This window comes from Palaemon carinicauda, chromosome 37 (genome assembly GCF_036898095.1).
Source record: "Palaemon carinicauda isolate YSFRI2023 chromosome 37, ASM3689809v2, whole genome shotgun sequence".
NCBI lineage: Eukaryota > Metazoa > Arthropoda > Malacostraca > Decapoda > Palaemonidae > Palaemon > Palaemon carinicauda.
Window position 1 is genome coordinate 48,876,930 of NC_090761.1, and position 21,348 is coordinate 48,898,277.

General features: G+C 42.2%; 1 protein-coding gene across 1 annotated transcript in view; it reads left to right on the forward strand.

Annotated features, from left to right (window-relative positions):
* Positions 1-20,651, forward strand: part of LOC137629305 (fanconi-associated nuclease 1-like) — a 72,467-nt gene extending 51,816 nt beyond the window's left edge. The window contains exon 4 of the mRNA XM_068360563.1: positions 20,454-20,651. Coding sequence (XP_068216664.1) covers positions 20,454-20,651 — 198 coding nt within the window. The remainder of the gene's footprint in view (positions 1-20,453) is intronic.
* The last annotated feature ends 697 nt before the right edge of the window (positions 20,652-21,348 follow it).

Sequence of the window (21,348 nt, forward strand, 5' to 3'; positions counted from 1 at the left end):
AGATTTCTTGCGATTGATCTTGAAGCCTAGGTGTTCCAGGAACTGGATCACCTTGTTGGCTGGTTGCAGAGAAGAAGTATTGGATGCTGCCCATACCAGCTAATCGTCTAGATATGCTACCACTTGAACTCCTTCGGAGCGTAGCTGTTGGACGATTGTGGCTGCTAGCTTCGTGAATATCCTTGGTGCTGTGTTCAGTCCGAAGGGCATTGCTCTGAAGACAAACTTCTTCTTCTGTAGTGTGAATCCTTGGTAGGAGGAGAAAGGGTGACTCATTGGAAGATGCGAGTAAGCATCTGCTAGGTCTATTGAGACTGTGTACGCCCCTTTTGGCAGAAGGGTCCTTATGTGTTGCAAAGTAAAGATCCGGAACTTATTGTTCTCAATGAACTTGTTGAGTGGAGACAAGTCTAGAATGACTCTGAGATTGTCTGATTCTCTTGGGAACACAAAACAGCCTTCTCTGAAACTTGATTTGCTTCGCTTTCCTTATTACCTTCTTGTTCAAGAGTTCTGCGGTATATTCTTCTAACAAGGGGGTGGAGTGTTGGAAGAATTCTGGAAAATGGGGTGGAGTTCTGCTCCATTTCCACCCGAGTCCATTCGTGATTAGGCTGTGTAGGCCCAGGGATCGAAGGTCCAGTGGTCCCGAAAGTGATGCAGTCTGCCCCCTTAATTGGAACCCCTCATTGCTTGGGGGTCCTGCGGATTTGTTTCCACGACCACGTCCTCCTCGGCCCCGAGAGAAGTTACCTCCGGGAGAACTTGTCTTAGGGCCTTTTCCTTTCTGACTGGGGCAAAAGGAAGTCGACTGCCTCTCAAAGTTAGGGTTGAAAACTGGTGACTGGGCTACCAGTTGTTGAGGGACCATCTGGAAGGTGGTCTGAGTGCATCATGGTCATAGTCACGGCGGGGAGTTGTACAGGTCTACGTGGTCTCCTTGCCTTTTTATTCTTGGGGTGGGGACCTCCGTCCGAGGAAGATTTCCTCTTCGAGTTCATGTCCCACTTTTGAAGAAGTTTCCTGTTCTCCGTGGCTGCTCTGGCAATGATCTCTTGGACCAGTTTCTGTGGGAAAAGGTCTTTACCCCAGATGCATGAGGTGATCAGCTTCCTTGGTTCGTGTCTGATGGTTGCTGAGGCCAAAACGAACTCTCTACAGGCTCTCCTCGCTCTGAGGAAAGCATATGTCTTTCACAAAGGTACCCATTATGAGACTTAGTCAGGAAGATGAACATTTCTGGGGCATTATGTTGACCTGCACTTATTTCCAGAGTTCTGGTGAGAGAGGGAGGCCACAAGTCTCTCCTTCGACTCCTGTGCCTTCCTCAGAAGATGGTCTGGCAACTTCGAAAGGTTCCCATTGAACTGTTAGCCTGCTATCTCTGGATCCAACTTAAGAGACGGAGAAGGTTGGGTGGACATCCTTCCACTTCTCCTCGCAGGTAGGCAGTGCTAGAGAGAATGGTTTGCATTCCTCTAGGGTTGGGCAGGGTTTGCCCTCATCGACTGCCTTGATGGCAAAGTCTAGTGCTTTCTCAGAAAAGGTGAAAGAGATGGAGGAAGGAGCAAGAAAGGTGGGGGTGTTTCTTGCTCAGTGCTGAGACTTTGGAGTTGGTGTACCCGGCTCCCTTCAAGGCTTTTAGGAGGATGGCTTGCGTCTTGTTATGTTCGAAAACAATGACCTATTTGGGTACCGTTTCCTCTCGGGCAGCGTTTTCATCCCGCAGTCTCACGTAGCACTCTGGGTAGGCCGACAAGTTAGGCCATAACTTAATTTCTTCAATCAGCCTGGCCCCGAACTTCTCAGAGAAGAACAGTTTCCCATTCAACATGGTCATATGCTCCGCATACCTCCAGGGATTAGTTTCGGAGCAGTGATGGAGATCCGACACTCTAAGGGGTTTCTTAGCAGTGCCCTTGGTGGATCTGGGACGGTCCATCCTCTCCTGTAACAGTATCTGCTGCTGCTTGAGTGATTCGCACATCGTCTCTTGTTCCCTTTGGAACAATTCCATCGTCCGTTGAATCGATGTTAGGATCTCTTAATTTTTGTTGACATGGGCAACTGGTTGTGGAGTTAGAGCCGAGGATGTTGACGGCATAGGTTGGTATGCTGTCACGGTAAACTGAGGGTCTTCTGTTGCCGTTGATACGGATCCTTCTTCCTCCGCTTGTGGAGGTTCCACGTTTTCTTCAGGGCCACCATACAGTAGGTCCTGTTCAGTGTCAGTGGACACTTCTGACATCCTCTCTTGGTGGATGTCCATGCCTTCCAGCGCCTATTGATGTACTAGTCGAGCTTCAGTTGTATGAAGGGGGGCCGGATCTGTTCCTGGGGCACCACCGCACTTGGCAGAGCCTTGGGGAACAATAGGCACCTTAGGGAGTCATTGGGTAAGTATGGTCCTGGATAGTTGTTCTGGAACCCTCTTACCCATTTGCGAAGGGTCTCCCTTGCTGTATCTCTAGTCTCTATGGTGACTTGGGGGGGGGGGGGGGCCTTCTCCGAAGCCGTTGTCCAGCAGGGTTAAGCAGGTGGGGCAACCCTTCAGGTCCCAATACCTGAGGACTGCTGACACGATGCAGTTGGGGGCATGAGTCCTGCACTTCGTGTGACCACAAAAGTCTTTCCCTTTGTGGTTACAGAACAACGCTGCGCACTTCTCCATCGGCTCCCCCTGTAAAGGAAAAGGGCCAAATGAGTATTGATATTTTCTATATCAGTGATATAAAAGCATACAATTTTTATTAACAAGAGTAATCACTATTATTTATGGTAGCTTAGGATAGTAAGCTTGAAAGGAAGTAGAAAAGACACATCTGTATTTCTTCTCCCAGGCCATTGTTGAGACCTTCGTCATTGTTAATATTGAGTTTCCCTGATAGGGAGAATACAAGGTAGAAAAAACTCTAGGAACTAGAGTTAGAATTAGTAAATGTCTTATACTAACATTATCCACCTGTAGTATATATTAATACCGATCGGGTATTTTAGGTCCCTGATGATCGAGGAAAACTATCTGGGTGTTGAGGGAGTGTTCAACCTCAACAGAATATCGTGGTCCCAACAATTGTCTGCGATAGGAAACCCAGAGTTTGTTAGAAAACATTTACTACTGTATAGTTGTATACAGTAGTTTTGCCGGCTGCATTGTCGGTGTTAGGTTAGTACCTGGCGGTACTAACTGATAGAGAGAAAAAGGGTTAAGAAGGAGAGTTTCCTATTATTATGATTAAACATAACAGTTGGAAGTGTAGGAGGACTATCAGACTGCCTATTGTCTCCTTGCCAGAATGAAAGTTCCAATGGAAAGGGAAAGAATCTGTCAGATTCTGGCTTCCACCCATCCACAAAAGGCCTGTCGCCAGCTATGACGTCGGCGGCAATGAATGTGGATGGCAGGTCAAGGGAGAGCTGAGGACTTCCCAAAGTATGTTAGGTTCCCACCGGCAGCCGTCAGGAGCCGACTCAATCTTCCCCCCAATATTATTCACTTTCTGTGAAGGAAGGGAGTAAGGAGGAAGGTGGCAGAGACGGCTGAACTAACTGCTACCGGCAGGGTACCAGCCGGTAACGCAGTCACCCTAGCAAGCCGAGATGACTGTGAGAATACTGGTGGAAGAATTTTGTGACGGCTATGACATCACTAAAGGACAGAAGGGGAAGGGTAGAGAGTCTTATAGTTCATTGATATCAGAGTTGGTGGGAGGTATGCCGCCTTCCTCAAACAATGAACTGAGGAAGCATGGCTTCCTGTGTTGACGACATCGTCGGCGGCAAGACAAGGGCACCCTGAGTTAGTCACTATCTAAATCAAAGCCAGAGGCAGTAAGAACTTTGTTCTACTCGACAGCAATGAATGGTGGCGACACTCGGGGAGGGAGGAAGGGTTTAACCTCTTCTCTCTGAGAGAGAATGAATGTCGTAACTTATCTATAGATTATAGAGAATGTTAACTTTCATATGAAACGAGAAGGAATGATAGGGTGAGGCTAAACATGAGGAATTACTTTAACGTATATATAAGCGAGAGTAGTCTAGCTCTGGTAGGAGCCCCGGCCAAGGTAGTTGGTACCACCGGGGTTCCCGCCGCATACGATAAGTAAAGCCACATAATAGGAAGAGGAATAATATTCATGTATGCAATATCACAGCTTGTATATGCCGTACTAGCTAACATTATAGCTTAATACCGGGAAATTTCGCCCTACTGACTAAATAAAATGCAATTGTAACGAGCGACTGCAGTCGTAAAATGGCTGCCTCTGGTCTCTGCAACGTTCACCCAAAGACACTTAAATTATTGAAAGTTAACTGTGAAAGGGGAGACTAAAACTATATAATGAAAAGAATTAATACTCAACTTTCCAGAAGATAAAAATGCTGGAGATTGCATGATGATAATTCCAAAACTTGTAACAAAACACCGGGTTAACGGGGAGCACAACACGCTTAGAGGGCTACAAGAAAAGGAATGGCGTCGCGGTAGTAGTAGGGAAGGAGGTCCACCGGGTACCTAGAACGGCACCCCCTTCTTTTGCCACTCTTCCCCCTTACATCAAAGAGGTAAATCTATTCAGAGTAAAGATTGCTATGTGTCTAATCTAGAATACATTCCCTGATATTATGCAATATCCTTTATTGGATATTCGCGCCAGGAGTTAGAATCCTGGAGCCCTTCGGTTTAATTCTCTGGGAGTATCACTGTAGCAAATATCCCTTAGAAGGCTACCAAAAAACAAATTTGTAAGTACAGTAATTTGTATATTTCCTAGAATACAAACCTGGAGCTGTTAATACAAATTGGCCTGGCATCTTGTCCCCCGAGAAGTCCTGCCATAAAACAAGGTGGTTACTCAGCCGCGAGGTGCAAGTGAGCGGGGTAGCCATTCTACCCCCCCCCACCCAGTAACTGGCGGATGGGGTAGTTATCCCTCACTAAAATTATCATGGTTTGTCTTTCAACTACACCAAAAGTATACCCCTGTAAATAGGTCCAGGTTTGTATATAGTACTAGGAAAAATACAAACAACTTACAAATTTGTTATATTACTCCGTAACAAAACAAAACGAAGTCACTCGGGTTGCCAGCTCACCTTCCGCCCAAAATATGTCACCAGACCTTCAGTACTTCTTTTTTTAAATTTATGGGAAGCATTTCAATATCATAACAACTGATACTAACCACTGAAACACTTGGTATCATTACTTGGGGTTTGGATGATGGGAGTATTATCACTCAATGTTTGGATGATGGGAATACTAAGATTACTCGGTAACACATCGAAATGAAATCGATCGGTTTACCAACTCACCTTCCGCCAGACTTACAGTACTTCTTTTTTTTTTAAATTTATGGGAAGTATTTCAATATCATAACAACTGATACTGACCACTGAAATCTTGGCATCATTACTTGATGTTTTGATTATGGGAATGTCATTACTCAATGTTTCAGTGAATGGAATATTACTACTCAATGTTTTGGTGATGGGAATATTATTACTCAATGTTTCAATGATTAGAATACTAAGATTACTCGGTAACACATTGAAACGAAATCACTTGGTTTGCCAGCTCACCCTCCACCAGAAATATGATGTCACTAGAATTACAGTAGTTCTTTTTTTTAATTTTTGGGTATTGTTTCAATCTCATAACTGATACTGACCACCGAAACACTTGGCATCATTACTCGATGTTTTGAGGTTGGGAATATCAATACTCAATGTTTTGATGATGGAAATATTACCTAATGTTTCAATGATGAAAATACTAAGATTACTCGGTAACACATTGTAACGAAATCACAGTTTCCTAGCTCACCTACCAATAGAAATATGAGGTCACCGGACTTACAGTATTTCTTTTTTTTTTCTAAATGGAAGGGGAAGTATTTCAGTCTCATAACGACTGATACTGACCACCGAAACATTTGGCATCATTTTTCGATATTTTGTGATGGTAATATCATTACTCAATGTTTCAATTATGGGAATACTACGATTACTTGGTAACACATCAAAACGAAATCACTGGGTTTGCCAGCTCACATTCAACCAGAAATATGATGTCATCAGACTTACAGTACATCTTTTTTTTAATTTATGTGAAGTTTTTCAATCTCATAAAAGATACTGCCCACCGAAACTCTTGGCATTATTACTTGATGTTTTGATGATGAGAATATCATTACTCAATGTTTTGATGATGGGAATATCATTACTCAATGTTTCTATATGGGAATATCATTACTTAATGTGTCAATGATGGGAATACTAAGATTACTCTGTAACACATCAAAATGAAATCACTCGGTTTGCCAGCTTGCCTACCGCCAGTAATATGACGTCACCAGACATATGACGTGATCTTGACAAAGAATGACTCCCGAAATATGTAAAATCCTTTCTGTTTTCTTGCAAGAAATAAAAGAAATTACTTATTTACCAAGCAAAATTATTTCATTTTTATAATGTTAAAGAAAATATTTGGCCTATTAGTATACTATTATTAGATTATTATTATTATTACTGTATTAGTATAACTATAGTCAAACCATTTTAGGAGCGAACTCGTAACCCTTTGGCGGCGTTGCCAGTTCTCTTGGGTCAATTTTAAAGTACGCATGGCTTGACCGCTTTAATCTATGGGCGAGCCAAGAAAAGGAGAAAAGGGTCAGCTAATAAGTCATTCACTCGGATTTGAATGGTCTAAGAATATAATCCTTTAATTCGATACTCTCTCAAAATTGCTTCCTTTGCTCTTTTTGTTTTCAACCTCGTGGTGACAAGTTGAAACTCTTAGATATAACAAAGAGTAAAATTGTTATAAAAAGATTATCATACTAACAGAAATAATCTTACTTTTGATATTAAATAAATTCATTTCACAATTCTGATTGATTATTAAAAGACAAGATTCTTTACAAAGGATTTACCGTAATTCCCATGTCATAAGACGCTACAAGTGGTAAGACGCACCCTTGAATTAGCTTGGCAGTTTAAAAAAAAAAAATGAGGATTTTAAAAACTTAGCAGAAATCCCTGGTTAGCATTATTATTGTTTGGCACAGTAACTTTCCTTAATTTGGGTGTATTATGAAATCTTCAACTATATGCCGATTATCCCAATTTTATTACATACAGGTATTCATATAAGAAACCACTAAGCCTGTCGTAGTTTCCACCACAACTACATGTTTGGTGTTTCAAGTGTTGTTTACATGAAAGCAGTGTTGCCAAAGGTTCTTCATAAAATTTTAGTAAAGAGATAAAATCTAGTAATATTTCCAAAATTCCTAATACTGTATAGCCTAAAAATTTTCACACAAAACGGATGTGAGATAGCCATGTCGTCCTGATGGAAGGTTCCTATAAGTAGCTTCCAAGGGTATATTTGACTACAGTGATATTCCCAGAGAATTTACCTTTAGGTCTCCAGAATTCTAACTCCTAATTTCTTCTAAGGATATCGCATAAATCAGGGGACGTATATCTTGATACGACACATAGCAATCTTCACCCCGAATAGCGTTTTCGCTTTGAGGGGAAAAGGGGCAAATTTTGAAGGGGAGCCGATATCAAGGTTACCCTTTTCCCTTACTACTTTGAGTATCCAGATGGCGCTGTACGTCGCCGCCATGTTTATTCCTTGTAGCGTTGAGCAAGGTGCTACAGATATAGTAGTTTCAGGAGGGATCCTGCCAAGGCCTTTTCTATAGAAAAGGAGGGCGGGTCCATCAGGACGACATGGCTATCTCACCCAAAAATAGATTTTTCGCTTTGCTCAAAATCCGTTTTTGGGGCTCAGGCCATGTCGTCCTGATGGAAGGTTACCAGAGAATTATTTAGAAAGTACTGTATATGTGGATTTTCCAAATGTGTCTTAACCTCAGGACAATTTTCCTTGGTCATCCAGACCATAGAGACATATGACGTTACCGTTATACGTCATTACTGCTAATCATAAACCGTGTTAGTGCTTCCCGCTCCCTGCAGGGAAGAGTCATACTAGACATAGGAAAGAGTTTTGAGGATTGCATACACCATATGAGCAAGCATAGCATCAAGAGCATACAGGTCTCGCTGTATGCGTAGCCAGGTAAAGTTTGTACTCGTGTAGGAACAAAAGTTTACATATACCATATGAGCAAACATATCAAGAGCATACAGATCTCGCTGTATGGGAGAACAAAGGTATTAAATATATATTTTGTTCATATATCATATGCAGATTATTAAAGGAAAATAATACTCTAGCATATCTTTATTGAAATCAATTTGGGGCGAAATAAGACGCAAATACCCATCAAGTATTTATTGGTAATAAATAACCAGCAAAATCAACATATATAACATAGTGTTAATATATGCAATAAGAAACATGCTTTACAATCAAGACCAGAAAATATTTATTTCACCTGAAAGGGAAAAAATTATTAGGGCCACCAAAACTGAAAATTTATTGAATTTTCTTATATGCATTTCTGTGACATTGATTGTCACTTCACACTGTGTAAGAACACATAGCACAAGTGTTGTCTCTATGTTTCTTCACCTTAATAACTAGATTAACACTTATCTTAAAGTATTACACTGTGAAGTGGCAACACCTTCACCCATACTTTGACAGTCCCAATCAATTCACTGTTCCTCGCAGCCCTAGACGACAGGTTTTAGGACACTACCTGCCACGGTACACGGACGGGATGCCGAATGCATTTTTGCCGAAGGACAAGAAGCAGAAGCCAGGAAGCTGAACGGACAGAATGCCGAACAGACATAATGCCGAAAGGACACAATGCCTAACAGACGTTAAGTCGAACGGACAAAATGCCGAATAATGACTATATCTCTTTTTATATACTCTATATAAATATCTCTCTTGCAAATTGATAAATGATTTCTTTCATTTATCTATTCATTCTTTCAATCACTTAATCTTTCAGCCATAAATAAAAAAGAAAATTATTATGTAAATGATAAGTATCGTTAATGGATAAAAAAATAAGAAAATACCGTATTTAAGATTGTTTTCTTCTTCCAACTTTAACTTTTAACTAATTTGATAATTACTATTTAACTACTTCTTTAAGTAACAATATGCTAGTTTACTATTCATGCGCTGTAGTTATTTATATTTATATTTTTTTCCTTTACTCGAATTTCACTATGGAATTTATTTGTTTAAAAAAGCCAGTTTAACCATGGAATTTACCAAGACAGGACGTGGTGGCCGAAAGTTACTTCATAATGGATATTCATACGTTGTCGATAAAACTGTTAAAGCAACTACTTACTGGAGATGTGAGAGACGAAAAGAGTGCAATGCAAGAATTAGAACGATTAGTGATGTCGAACATGGACAGGCTTCAGAACATTCACATCCTTCTGATGGTGCTCATAATATAATTTTAAAATCTTTGGATGTAATGAAGAATTCAGCAGAACAAACAGAAGAGGTAACAAGCCGCATAATTAATAAAGTCTTGGAAGAACTGCCACTCAGCATTGCTGGTTCTATACCTAAAAGAGAAACACTTGCAAGAATGGTAAGACGAGCAAGAAAGAATGAAGAAAGTGAAGACTTGGATAAGACAAGCCGTGGCGAGAATTTTCGTCTTTATGAAACCACCTCCGTTACAATTTTATCGACAGAAACTAACTTGGAATTATTATCTAAAAAACGAGCATGGTTTGCCGATGGCACATTTGACTCCGCTCCTTTAGGCAAGCAGCTTTATACTTTACATGCCATTGTTTCAAAAAATAAAACCTTGCTACTGGTATATTGTATTGCTAGTAACAAAGAAGAAAAAACGTATGACGAAATTTTTGGATTTTTAAAAAGCAAAGGTGTTCAGGATCCTGATTCAATAACTGTTGATTTCGAAAGAGCAACAATAAATAGCATTAAAAAAAACTTTCCTAATACATTTTTATCAGGTTGTTTTTTTCATTTTGGCCAATGTTTATGGCGAAACATCCAGTCTTGTGGTCTACAGCAGTGGTATGTTGAACCCAATAACGCACTTTTTATCAAGCAGTTACAAGCACTTGCCTTCGTTCCACCCGCAGATGTACATGAATTATTTAACGAATTGGTAAATATCTTAGATGCTGAAACGGATGAATTGTTAAGTGATTTTTTGGTTTACTTTGAAAGTACATGGTTAGGGATAATCCAGCGAGGTCGAAGGAGGAAACCACTATTTGATGTTGATTTGTGGTCTGTTCACACTCGCGTTAATAATGATTTACCGAGAACAAACAATTCCCTTGAAGGCTGGCATCAGGCATTTAAAAAGAGAATCAACATAACGCATCCAACATTCGCCAAATTACTAAAGGTTATCAGAAATGAACAAGCATGTAATGAAATTCTAATTGAACAAGCTTTTGCAGGGATTGATATAACACGACTTAACAAGAAATACGATGCCATTAACGATAGGATAAAATCCATATTTTTTTCTTATGATAAGGATGAAGGATTAACTTTTTTACGGTCTTTAGCTCACAATTTTTAAATATTCTTTTTTTCTCTTATACATTATACTATGTAGGTTTTTAACTTTTTTTAACCCAGCCGACACATTTTATCTTTTAAATAAACACATATTGTATGTAGTATATTGTAGAAATAAAATGATTATCAAGCATTTTACTTTTATTTCAGGCCTACGTCCTTTTGTCTTTTACAGGTGTTCTGAATAAAAAAAAAAATAATCATTGATTTTCTTACTGGACTAAAGGAAAAAAATATATATATTTGCTTATAATTACATTTAGTCGTAGCAGTATTCGGCATTTTGTCCGTTCGACTTAACGTCTGTTAGGCATTGTGTCCTTTCGGCATTATGTCTGTTCGGCATTCTGTCCGTTCGGCTTCCTGGCTTCTGCTTCTTGTCCTTCGGCAAAAATGCATTCGGCATCCCGTCCGCGCCCGCCTGCCACCACCACAAAACGTTTCAACTCTTGCACTTGCTTCGCATAGTGTTACACTCTGGATGACTTTCATCCAGTATGTGAACGAAGACGCTCAAAGTCCATGTATTGGAAAAAATTCAATAACGAAGCAATTTTTCTCAGATCATGACCTGCGGGTGTACTGTTAGAATCCGCTCTGCGAATAAAATAGGTGATCTTCGCCCTTAGTTGTTTTAGGGATAGGTTTGACCCCGAGGTTTCTCCTTTAAAGAGCTGTCCTCCCCTGAAGTCTGAAGTTTTACGAAGATAGACCTTTAGACACGCCACTGGACACAGCAAGACATCTTCCTTCAGAGGGCAGATTCTCCAGGGACCCCACCTTTTGGTAGGTAGCTCGTTCTTGGCGAGAAATGTTGGGTCAGGAAAGAGATTCAGTTCTCCCGCTTCTGTGAACTGAATATGGCCCTCATCTCTGGAAAGGGCCACTATTTCACTAACTCTGGCCCCCGAGGCTAAAACAAACAAGAATATGACTTTCTGGGTTAAGTCTTTCAGAGAGCAATCCTCATTGTTCAGTGTTGAAGCATAGTGTAGGATCTTATCCAAGGACCATGAAATGGGCTTCGTAGGTGCTGCAGGCCTAAGTCAAGTGCAAACCTTAGGGATCTCGTTAAAGATTTTGTTTGACAGATCTACTTGGAAGGCGTATAGCAGAGGTCTAGTCAAGGCTGATTTACACTTTGTTATTGTATTGGCTGCTAAACCTTGTTTATGAAGGTGAATAAAGAAGGCTAAATAGAAATCTGTTGAGATTTCTTTTGGTCCTTTTGCCTTGATGAAAGCAACCCACTTCTTCCAAAATGACTCGTATTGTCTTCTAGTAGACTTGGATTTGTATTCTTCTAAGAAGTCTATACTGTCTCTCGACATCCCAAACCTTTTCTTTACTGCTAAGGAGAGAAAATCATGAGATGAAGGTTTTGGGTTTTCTGTGATGAAGCGAAGACAGTCGACTTCTGTACTTGAGTCACTACTGGGTCCAGCAGAGGGACCAGCATCAGCTTCAGAGGGAACCAATTGCTCTTTGGCCACTTGGGAGCCACTATCGCTGCCGTTCCCTGAAAGGATCTCAGCTTGTTGAGGACCTTCATTAAGAGGTTGGTTGTAGGGAACAGGTAAATCAAGTTCCATCTGTTCCAGTTGAGGGACATGGTGTCCACCGCTTCCGCTAGAGGGTCCTCGTATGGGGCCACATAACAAGGTAGTTTCTTGTTGTCGCTCGTCGCGAAGAGGTCGATCTGCAGTTCTGGGACTTGACATAAGATGAAGGAGAATGATCCTGCGTCTAGGGACCATTCTGACTATCGGCGTGAACCTGGATAGAGCATCCGCTGTCACATTGCGTAACCTTTGAAGGTGAACTGCTGATAAATGCCATCTCTTCTTTTCTGCAAGGCGGAAGATGGCCAACACCACTTGGTTGATTTGGGGTAATCTCAAACCTTGACGATTCAAACATCTCACTATCACCTCGCTGTCCAGGATCAGTCTTATGTGGACTGAATGGCGAGGGGACAGTTTCTTCAGCGTGAGAAAGACTGCCATGGCTTCCAGAATGTTGATGTGGAAGGTCTTGAATAGAGAAGACCAAGTTCCTTGGACTTTCCGTTGGTGAGAGTGACCTCCGCATCCTTCCTTTGATGCGTCCGTATGGATGATGACTGAAGGTAGAGGTGGTTGCAAGGGCACGGACCTCTTCAGGTTCTTGGCCTTCGACCATGGCTTGACAAGTAATCGTAGTCGAGTCGGTATCAGTCCTCTTTGACCTCTTTGAGCATTTGATGTGTATCTTCTCCAGACTCCTGATGCATCTTTTAGTTGTGCTCTTAGCACTGGGTCTGTCACTGATGCAAACTGAAGAGAACCGAGTACTCTCTCCTGATGGCATCTTGATATCCTGTTGGATTTCAGTCGTCTCTTGACAGATCCCGCCATCTCTCTCCTCTTCCCTGGGAGAATGGAGAGACGGTGTGACTTTCAAGTTCCAATGTATTCCTAACCATTGAAACTCTTGAGCTGGAGATAATCGAGACTTTTGACATTGATCTTGAATCTCAGATGTTCCAGCAACTGGATTACTTTCTTGGATGCTTGCATGCACTCCGTCTCGGATGCTGCCCACACCAGCCAGTCGTCCAGGTAGGCTAACCACCTGGACACCTTCTAGGCGTAGTTGTTGAACGACTGCATCTGCAAGCTTTTTAAAAATCCTTGGGGCTATGTTTAGGCCAAAGGGCATGGCTCTGAAGACATATTTCTTCTTCTGTAGCCTGAATCCTAGGTAGGAGGAGAGTGGACGGTTGATTGGAATATGCCAATAGGCATCTGCCATGTCTATCGAGACTGTGTACGCCCTTTTTGGCAGCAGGGTCCTTATGGGTTGAAGGGTTAACATCCTGAACTTGTTGAGTGACGATAAGTCCAGAATGACTGAGTTTGTCTGAGTCCTTCTTGGGAACACAAAACAGCCTACCTTGGAATTTGATGGACTTTGCCCTCCTTATCACCCGTTTGCTCAAGCGTTCTCGGGTGTACTCTTCCAGGACGGGGGTGGAGTGTTGGAAGAATTGAGGAAATGATGGTGGAGCTGCACTCCAGCTCCAACCTAGTCCGTTCGTTATTAGGCTGTGGGCCCAGGGATCGAAGGTCCAGCAATCCTGAAATTTTTGGAGTCTTCCTCCTACCGGAAGCATCTCATTGCTTCGACTGTCCGGAGGACTTGCCTCCTTGACCGCGTCCTCCCTTACCCCCTCTTCCTCTTGGAGGGTATCTAGAGGAGCCCCTTTTCAACCCTCTACCTTTAGGATGAAAGGTAGTGGTCTGCCTCTCATATGCAGGAGTAAAATCTGGTGACTGGGCAACCAGCTGCTGAGGCACCATCTGGCAGGTAGGCTGGGGTTGTGCCACCATCTGGGTCACCGCGGTCATGGGAACTGCGGGAAGTTATTGTTGCTGTTTTCTGACAGGGCGAGAGGATAACCTAGGTCTCTTTGTCTTCCTCTTTGGTTGGGGACCCTCATCCGGGGAAGGCTTCCTCTTCGCCGACATGCCCCACTTTTGGAGAAGATTCCTGTTCTCCGTGGCGGCCTTGTCCACTACTTCTTTGACCACTTCACTTGGGAAGAGGTCTTTTCCCCAGGTATTGGAAGCTATCAGCTTTCTAGGTTCGTGTTTCACTGCAGCCGAAGCAAACACCAACTCCCTACATGCACGTCTGGCCCTAAGGAAGCCATATAGGTCTTTGACCAGCGTTGCCAAATGTGATTTGGCTACGACCATGTACATGTCTGGGGATCTGTTGTTGCTTGCCATTGGCTCCAAGGTAATCTGGAGGGACAGGGATGTGGCAAGTTTCTCCTTTGTCTCTTGCTCTCTACGCAAGAGAAAGTCGGACAGCTTAGGGAGATTTCGCTGAACTGGCGTCCAGCAATATCCGCCTCCAATTTCCCAACTGAGAAGGTAAGGTGTATTTTCTTCCAGTCCTTGTCGTCCGTAGGCAGGACTAGGGATAAGGGTCTAACTCCTCGAGTGTAGGGCAAGGTTTCCCTGCGTCCACTGCCTTCATGACTGCCTTGAACCCTTTTTCTGTAAAGGGGAAGGCTAGTTTAGCTGGAGCAAGAAAAGAAGGGTGTTTCTTGCTTAGGGCTGGCACTTTTGAATTAGTGAAGCCCTTGTCTTTCAGACTACTTGCCAACAGAGCCTGAGCTTTTCCATGGTCAAGAACTATGACATCTTTTGGTTCTGTTTCCTCCTTGGACACAGGTTCTGCCTTCAAGTGGACGAAGCAGTCTGGGTAAGACTTGAAGCTGGGCCAAAAGTCAACATCCTCTATGAGGACAGCCCCCAGCTTTTCTGAAATTAAAATCTTCCCATTGGTAATCGGCATGTATTCTGCATGCCTCCAAGGGTTCACATCAGAGCAAGGAGGAAGATCTTTCACGTTGAGTCTCTTCTGAGACCCACGGGACGCGGTGAGATGGCCCATACTTCTCCTCAATTCAGCGTCCCTTTCTTCGTTCTGCCTACGAAGACTCGCCATCATAGTCATGAGACTGGCCAAAGCCTTATTCATGTCATCCGATGGAGGAGTAGAAGACGTAGAGGGTACTGGTTCTGGGACCGGAACCGACGAAACAGACTCTGATTCGATGTCATCCTCTTCAGTCTCGGGAGCCAGGATAGACTCCTCTTCCAGACCTTCCGCTGGAAGGTCTTTCTCAGTGTCCTCAGACACCTCCGACATCCTCTCATCTAGGTGGATGTCCTTCATTGCGTCAAGAGACGTCCGTATCTACGGAAATCTGAACGCAAGGGATCTCAGGTTGAAGCTGGGGTATAACAGCATCCACAGACGCCATAGGGAACAGACAGGCACGCATCCGTTCACTCGGAAGTTAAGGCCCCGTGGCATTCTTCTGAAAGCCACGAACCCATCTGCACAGCTTACTCCGTGCTGCATCCCTTGACTCCGCTGTCTTGGGGTCATCAAAAGTCTCAGTAACCAAGGCCTTGCACACATTGCAGTTCTGGGGGTCCCAGTACTTCAGAGGTCCCTTGGAGATGGAGCAGAGAGAATGAGCCCTGCACTCTACATGGCCACAGAAGTCCTTGCTCCTCACATTGCAAAAGACTCTCAGGCACTTGGGATGGTCCTCCTGTAAAGAGAGGAAAAATAAATGAGTATGCAGTAGTTCATCACACCTGATAAAACTATATAAATATTGTTATTATTTTTGCATATTATTGCATATAGCTTAGGATAGACAAACTAGAAAAGAATTAAGAAAGACACATACTTGTGTTTCCTGTCCAGCCAATTGCTGCGACCTCCCGCAAAATTAAAACCTAGAGTTTTCCTATTCAGGAAACCCAATGAAAGAATTCTAACCTGTAAGGATAGTTAAGTGTAACTTAACACTGACTTTCCAAAGGTTTTAATAATGAGGGTAAATTGTAACTGAAAATCTATCAGAATGTGGAAAGAAATCTTTTCTTTCCATATATAATTGGTCTCAACAATAGACTGTGCATGGATACACAGGGTATGTTGGAAAAATAACTACTGTATATTTTATACTATAGTTTTCTGTCTACAGTATAATCTATACTGCAAATATACTGGCTACTGTATAATCATAAACTGTAGTTTTAGCCGGCATGTTGCCTGCAAGGCTAGCATCTGGCGGCACAGTCCAGCTGGCGTCTTGCCGGCTTGGGTAGTGGCCAGCAGCATCAACCCGGCTGGCACCCGCCGGCTAGGTTAGTCCTGCCAGCGCCTTGCCGGCTGGGGTAGTGGCCGGCAGCATCAACCCGGCCGGCACCTACCGGCTGGGTTAGTCCTGCTGGCACCCGCCGGCTGGGGCAGTGTCGGCGCATTGGTCCACTGGGGTAGTGGCCAGCAGCATCAACCCGGCCGGCAACTGCCGGCTAGATTAGTACCCAGCGGTACTAGCCGATAGAGAGAGAGAAAGCAAGGAGTGAAGGGAACCTTATTAACTGTGTATTAACAATAAATAAGGGTGTAAGTACAGTACTTAGTCTTACTGCCTTCCTCCAGAAAGAGGGTTCAAATGGAAGGAGAGAATGTATCATTCAGGCTTCCACCCAAACACAAACCATTGCCGGTCTCTGCCGGCCACTGGTATGTGGTTGGCAGTCCAAGAGAGGACTGAAGAACACTCTACAGTAAAGGGGTCTCCCGCCGGCAGCCGGCCCAGCTGGCACAGCTTCTCTCGAAGCCTTGCGTCCATAAGGGAAAGCTGAGTGACTAAGCCGCTGCATGTAGGAGCCCCGGCCGGCCCCACAACCCGTTGGCAAGCAGTGAGATTGTAGGACGACGGCCAAAGGGTTGCGATGGCTAGGCCATCACTAAAGGACAGAAGGGGGAGGGAAAAAGGTCCTGTATGAGGTGTGGAAGGAGCCGGCAGGGTTGCCGGTCCCACCACACCCCCAAGAAACTCTGTTTCAGTATCGGCGTAATCCTAGGCGGCAGGAGAATATCTATTTTCCAGCCTAGGGTTTGCCAATACAGTTAGGAGGACGGCGGCAAACTTTCTGCCTCTTCTAAACAAGGGAGAAACAGAGTTCCAGTGCCTGCGCCATCCTAGGCGGCAGAAGAATGTCTATTCTTCAGCTTAGGGTCTGTGAGCACAGGACTAGTCTTCTAGACTGCAGGGAGAAGGTGGTGGCATCATACAACCACATCAAGTGCAGCCTAGGGAGGTCTAGCCTCCTATGACGGCAGCCTAGTCCGGCAGGGGAATGACTATTCACCCTGCTGGCAAAAGACCATATACTCTGAGGTTCTGACCAAAACCTAAAGCCTGCTATCTGCGGCCAAGGGAAGAGACAGAAAACACTAGCCTAGTCAAACCCGAGTGTCTACTCGAAGGTAGGACTAACTAAGGTTGTAGCCTAAGGCTACACTCAGAGGGAAGGAGAGATTACCCTTAAATCTCCACTGGAGACGAGTATCGATTTATATGATAATTCTAGGAGATATCTATCTCCGCCTGAATTGATAAAATGATACTCGAGGGTAACCGGGGAACATGTATGAAAGTATACTAAAGCCACCAGGTTAGTAGCCTAGTGGCGGGTGAGATTCGACTACCTTAATCACCGAAACTCTCTCATATAAGATCTCAGAGGAAAATGAATATATGTATGCAATCAATGTATCTTACATGTATGAATTGCCTAGATAGCTTCATTTAATTTTTAATTCACTAGGAATGTCTATTATATCATGTATGAAAGTAAACTAAAACGCATAGGCTAGGAAACCTAGCACATTCAAGGTTCGGTTACCTAAATCGCCGAAACTATCAAGAATACAATCTGCATAATATAAATAACTTCCTAGCAATGAAGACTGAATAGCTTCGAATTATTCATGCCATTAACACCGGGAAAGTCGTTTAGGCTAACTAAATAATTCATGCGTAATGAACGACAGTGCCCATGACACCTCTGGTTAAGGCAAAAGTTCTCTCATTTGATTTAACCTAATTTCACTGTGAGGCAGGAGCTAAAATTTATACAATGTAAAGATTAAATACTCAACTTTCCAGAGGCTGGAGATTGCATGATGAATCCAAAGAATAGAGCGTAAACGAAAGAGCAACTGGGAAAATCACCGAGCTATAGCGCTACACTTATAGGAATGAACATGGCGGCTACGTACAGCGCCATCTGGATACTCAAAGTAGTAAGGGAAAAGGGTAACCTTGATATCAGCTCCCCTTCAAAATTTGCCACTTTCTCCCTCGAAGCGAAACGGTATTCGGGGTGAAGATTGCTATGTGTCGTATCAAGATATACGTCCCCTGATTTATGCAATATCCTTAGGAGAAATTTTAAGGATATTCGCGCTAGGAGTTAGAATTCTGGAGACCTAAAGGTAAATTCTCTGGGAATATCACTGTACACTAGTCAAATTTACCCTAGGAAGCTACTTATAGGAACCTTCCATCAGGACGACATGGCCTGAGCCCAAAAATGTAATTATTGATTAAAGAAATCTAGAAATTCTTTAAGGTGGAATACTTTTGCTACTGTTTATGTGATTCTAGGTCTAGTTACGTTTCTGCTAACTTGGTAAAACTGCACTCACCTAACAGAAGTTTTTTCCAAGGTGTATTCAGCAACTGTCTATTTGTATTATTTCGGAACAAAATATGAGAAAAAAAAGATATATACTGCATAAACAACTATTATGTCATAGTGTCGTTTGCTACAAGACCTCTAGTTGGCATGTTTGCTTGTAGAAGGGGGCTGGCGAGTCATCAGCTGATTACCCAAACAAATAATTTGCTATTGTACTCCATTAAATGGAGTGTATTATAAAAATAAATTAATTTACTACATATGAATGATAATTGTAGTCTTATATTCTATCTCTTGTGAATTTTAGTGCTTGTATGTCAATAGCTTGGTGTTTGAGGGGTGTCAGACTCCCCTAAACAACTTTTTCTTGAGTGTTAAGACACAGGGTGATTTTGGGGGGCAATTTCCATGAAAAAAAGGTGCGTCTTATGACACGCGAAATATGGTAAGTAACTAAGTTTAATATAGTATATTTACATTGGTGAGTGTATTGTTTTAGAATTTATTTAATTAATGGACAAAAAGTTTTTACAACAAAGGTTCAGTTAGCAAACGTGGTTATGGTGACTCTTCGTCAGATAAAGTTAGTTCTATCATAAAAGATTTGATGAATTAGTTTATACAGACGTCATTTTTTATGTTTCCTTTAAAATGTTATCAGTATGCTTAATAGTGTTGACCCAATTTTCTTTGCAAATCTGAACCTGTCGTTTTTTATATGTTTGTTGCATCTGTGACATGTTTGATTGCTTGGTCAATTCCAAATTTAACAGTTCATTATCCTTTTCCTATTTAAAAAAAAAACTGATAGACATTTTATGCCATTTTTCTTTCTTCTGGGCAAAACCACGATGCGGGAAACTCTCCATGGTGTTTTACGGAAGGCTATTGTGCGAGACATTGAATGCGGAAGCTAATCTTCAAGCATTTACAGTAATAGGATTTGACCAAAGGCCTTCGTGAACTGACCCAGTGAAGATGTGGCAACGTATATGCCATATCTCCTGGTTTGTCATTTTCCTTCCCTTCTCGTAGTGAAGCAAAGGCATCGGGATTAAGGAGAAACGGTAACACCGCAAGTGAGCTTGAAGTTTGCTCGTAAAATGGTTCTACTATAGTTAAGCTACAACCCGAGTTGAAAAAGAAAGATGCTATAAGCCTTAGGGCTCCAACAGGGAAAAATAGCCTAGTGAGGAAATGAATTTACAATTTGAGAAATAATGAAAAATTAAAATAAGATATTTTAAAAAGAGTAACATCGAAACAGATATTTCAACGTAAAACTATCTTTTATTTAAATTTACGCTAAATAAACTCAACCAATGTAGACCCATGAACTACTTTGTATTGTTACTTGACATTTCGTGAACGGGAATACTAATATTACTCGGTAGCTTATTGGAATGAAATCACTCTTTACCCTCTCGCTTTCCGCACAAAATATGATGTCACCAGACATACGATGTGAACTCGACATACAGTACTGTATATTAAAGCTTCTTAATGTATTTCTTATTTAGAAATGGATATTATATATTGTCAGTAAAAGGAGATACTAACTTACCCAAAGAAATTTGGTCATTTTTAGAAAAGAAAATAATTATTTATAAGGAAATATTTGTCCTATGAGTGTACAATTTCCATTAAACTTGACGTCATCGGCATGAAGAACGTGGTTGTCAAGTCGAACAGTCAAAAGTTACGTAGTTTCTAAGTCGACGACTACCTATACATACAGTAAAACGTTCTTACCACTGAAATGCTAAGAGCAGTAAGCTTGTTTTTTATATTACATCTCTAAATCTAGTTTATTCAAAATTTACTTTCTCACATCTTGTTCTCTTTCACAGAAAAGTTGTATAGTTGAAGTTAAGGGTCCAAATGATCGATTATCAACAAAGCAAATTCTGTGGTTGGATTACCTTCTTGAACACGGTGCTGTGGCAGAAGTATGCCATGTAGAAGGTAAATATGCCTTTTTTTTTTTTTTTTCACGAATAATGAACTGTTCCGGCACCAAATACAAAACTTTCAGCTCTTTTCTATAGAGATACATTTTGGCGACAGCTTGAACTAGCCGAGGTGTTACTCCCCTCCACTAGTTAGTGAGGGTTAGACCAACTCCTGTTCACATTTGCAGTAGCTAACACAAGCCACTTTTTGTTTCAGCTCGGAAAAGAACTGACATTATCAGTTCTCTTCCACTTTACTTGGTTCAACAACCATAATAAAGAATCGACTGGCCTAAAAGTTTAGAATTTTCCTATTTCTTCAATATGAAATGGTTTCCGAAAATGTTACAGTTTACTGTATCACTCTTTACTTCTGCTCACCTTCCTTCCTTTAGCTTTGGCATAGGAATGAGAGCAGAAGCAGACTGGTTCCCTTCGAGGCTTCCTGTCGGGAGGATTCCGTCATGGTAAACTCAGAAACTAGCTTCGACTACATTTTTACAGGAAACACCCAATGCCGATCTTCAAATTGAGCTCTGCTTGTTGATGGAAAGCATAGGGCACTGCCCGGAGGTTCATCTCCAGGTATTAGACAACTTTCCCCTCCGAGGAAGAGTAAACCTTCACCAGGTGTTGAGTGACTTTTCCTTCCGAGGGAGAGTAAACTTCACCAGGTGTTGAGTGACTTTCCTATCTGAGAGAAAGTTAACCTTCACCAGGTGTTGGGTGACTTTCTCTTCTGAGGAAGAGTTATCCCTCACCACTTGCTGTCCAGCAATCTTTCTGCTCACGA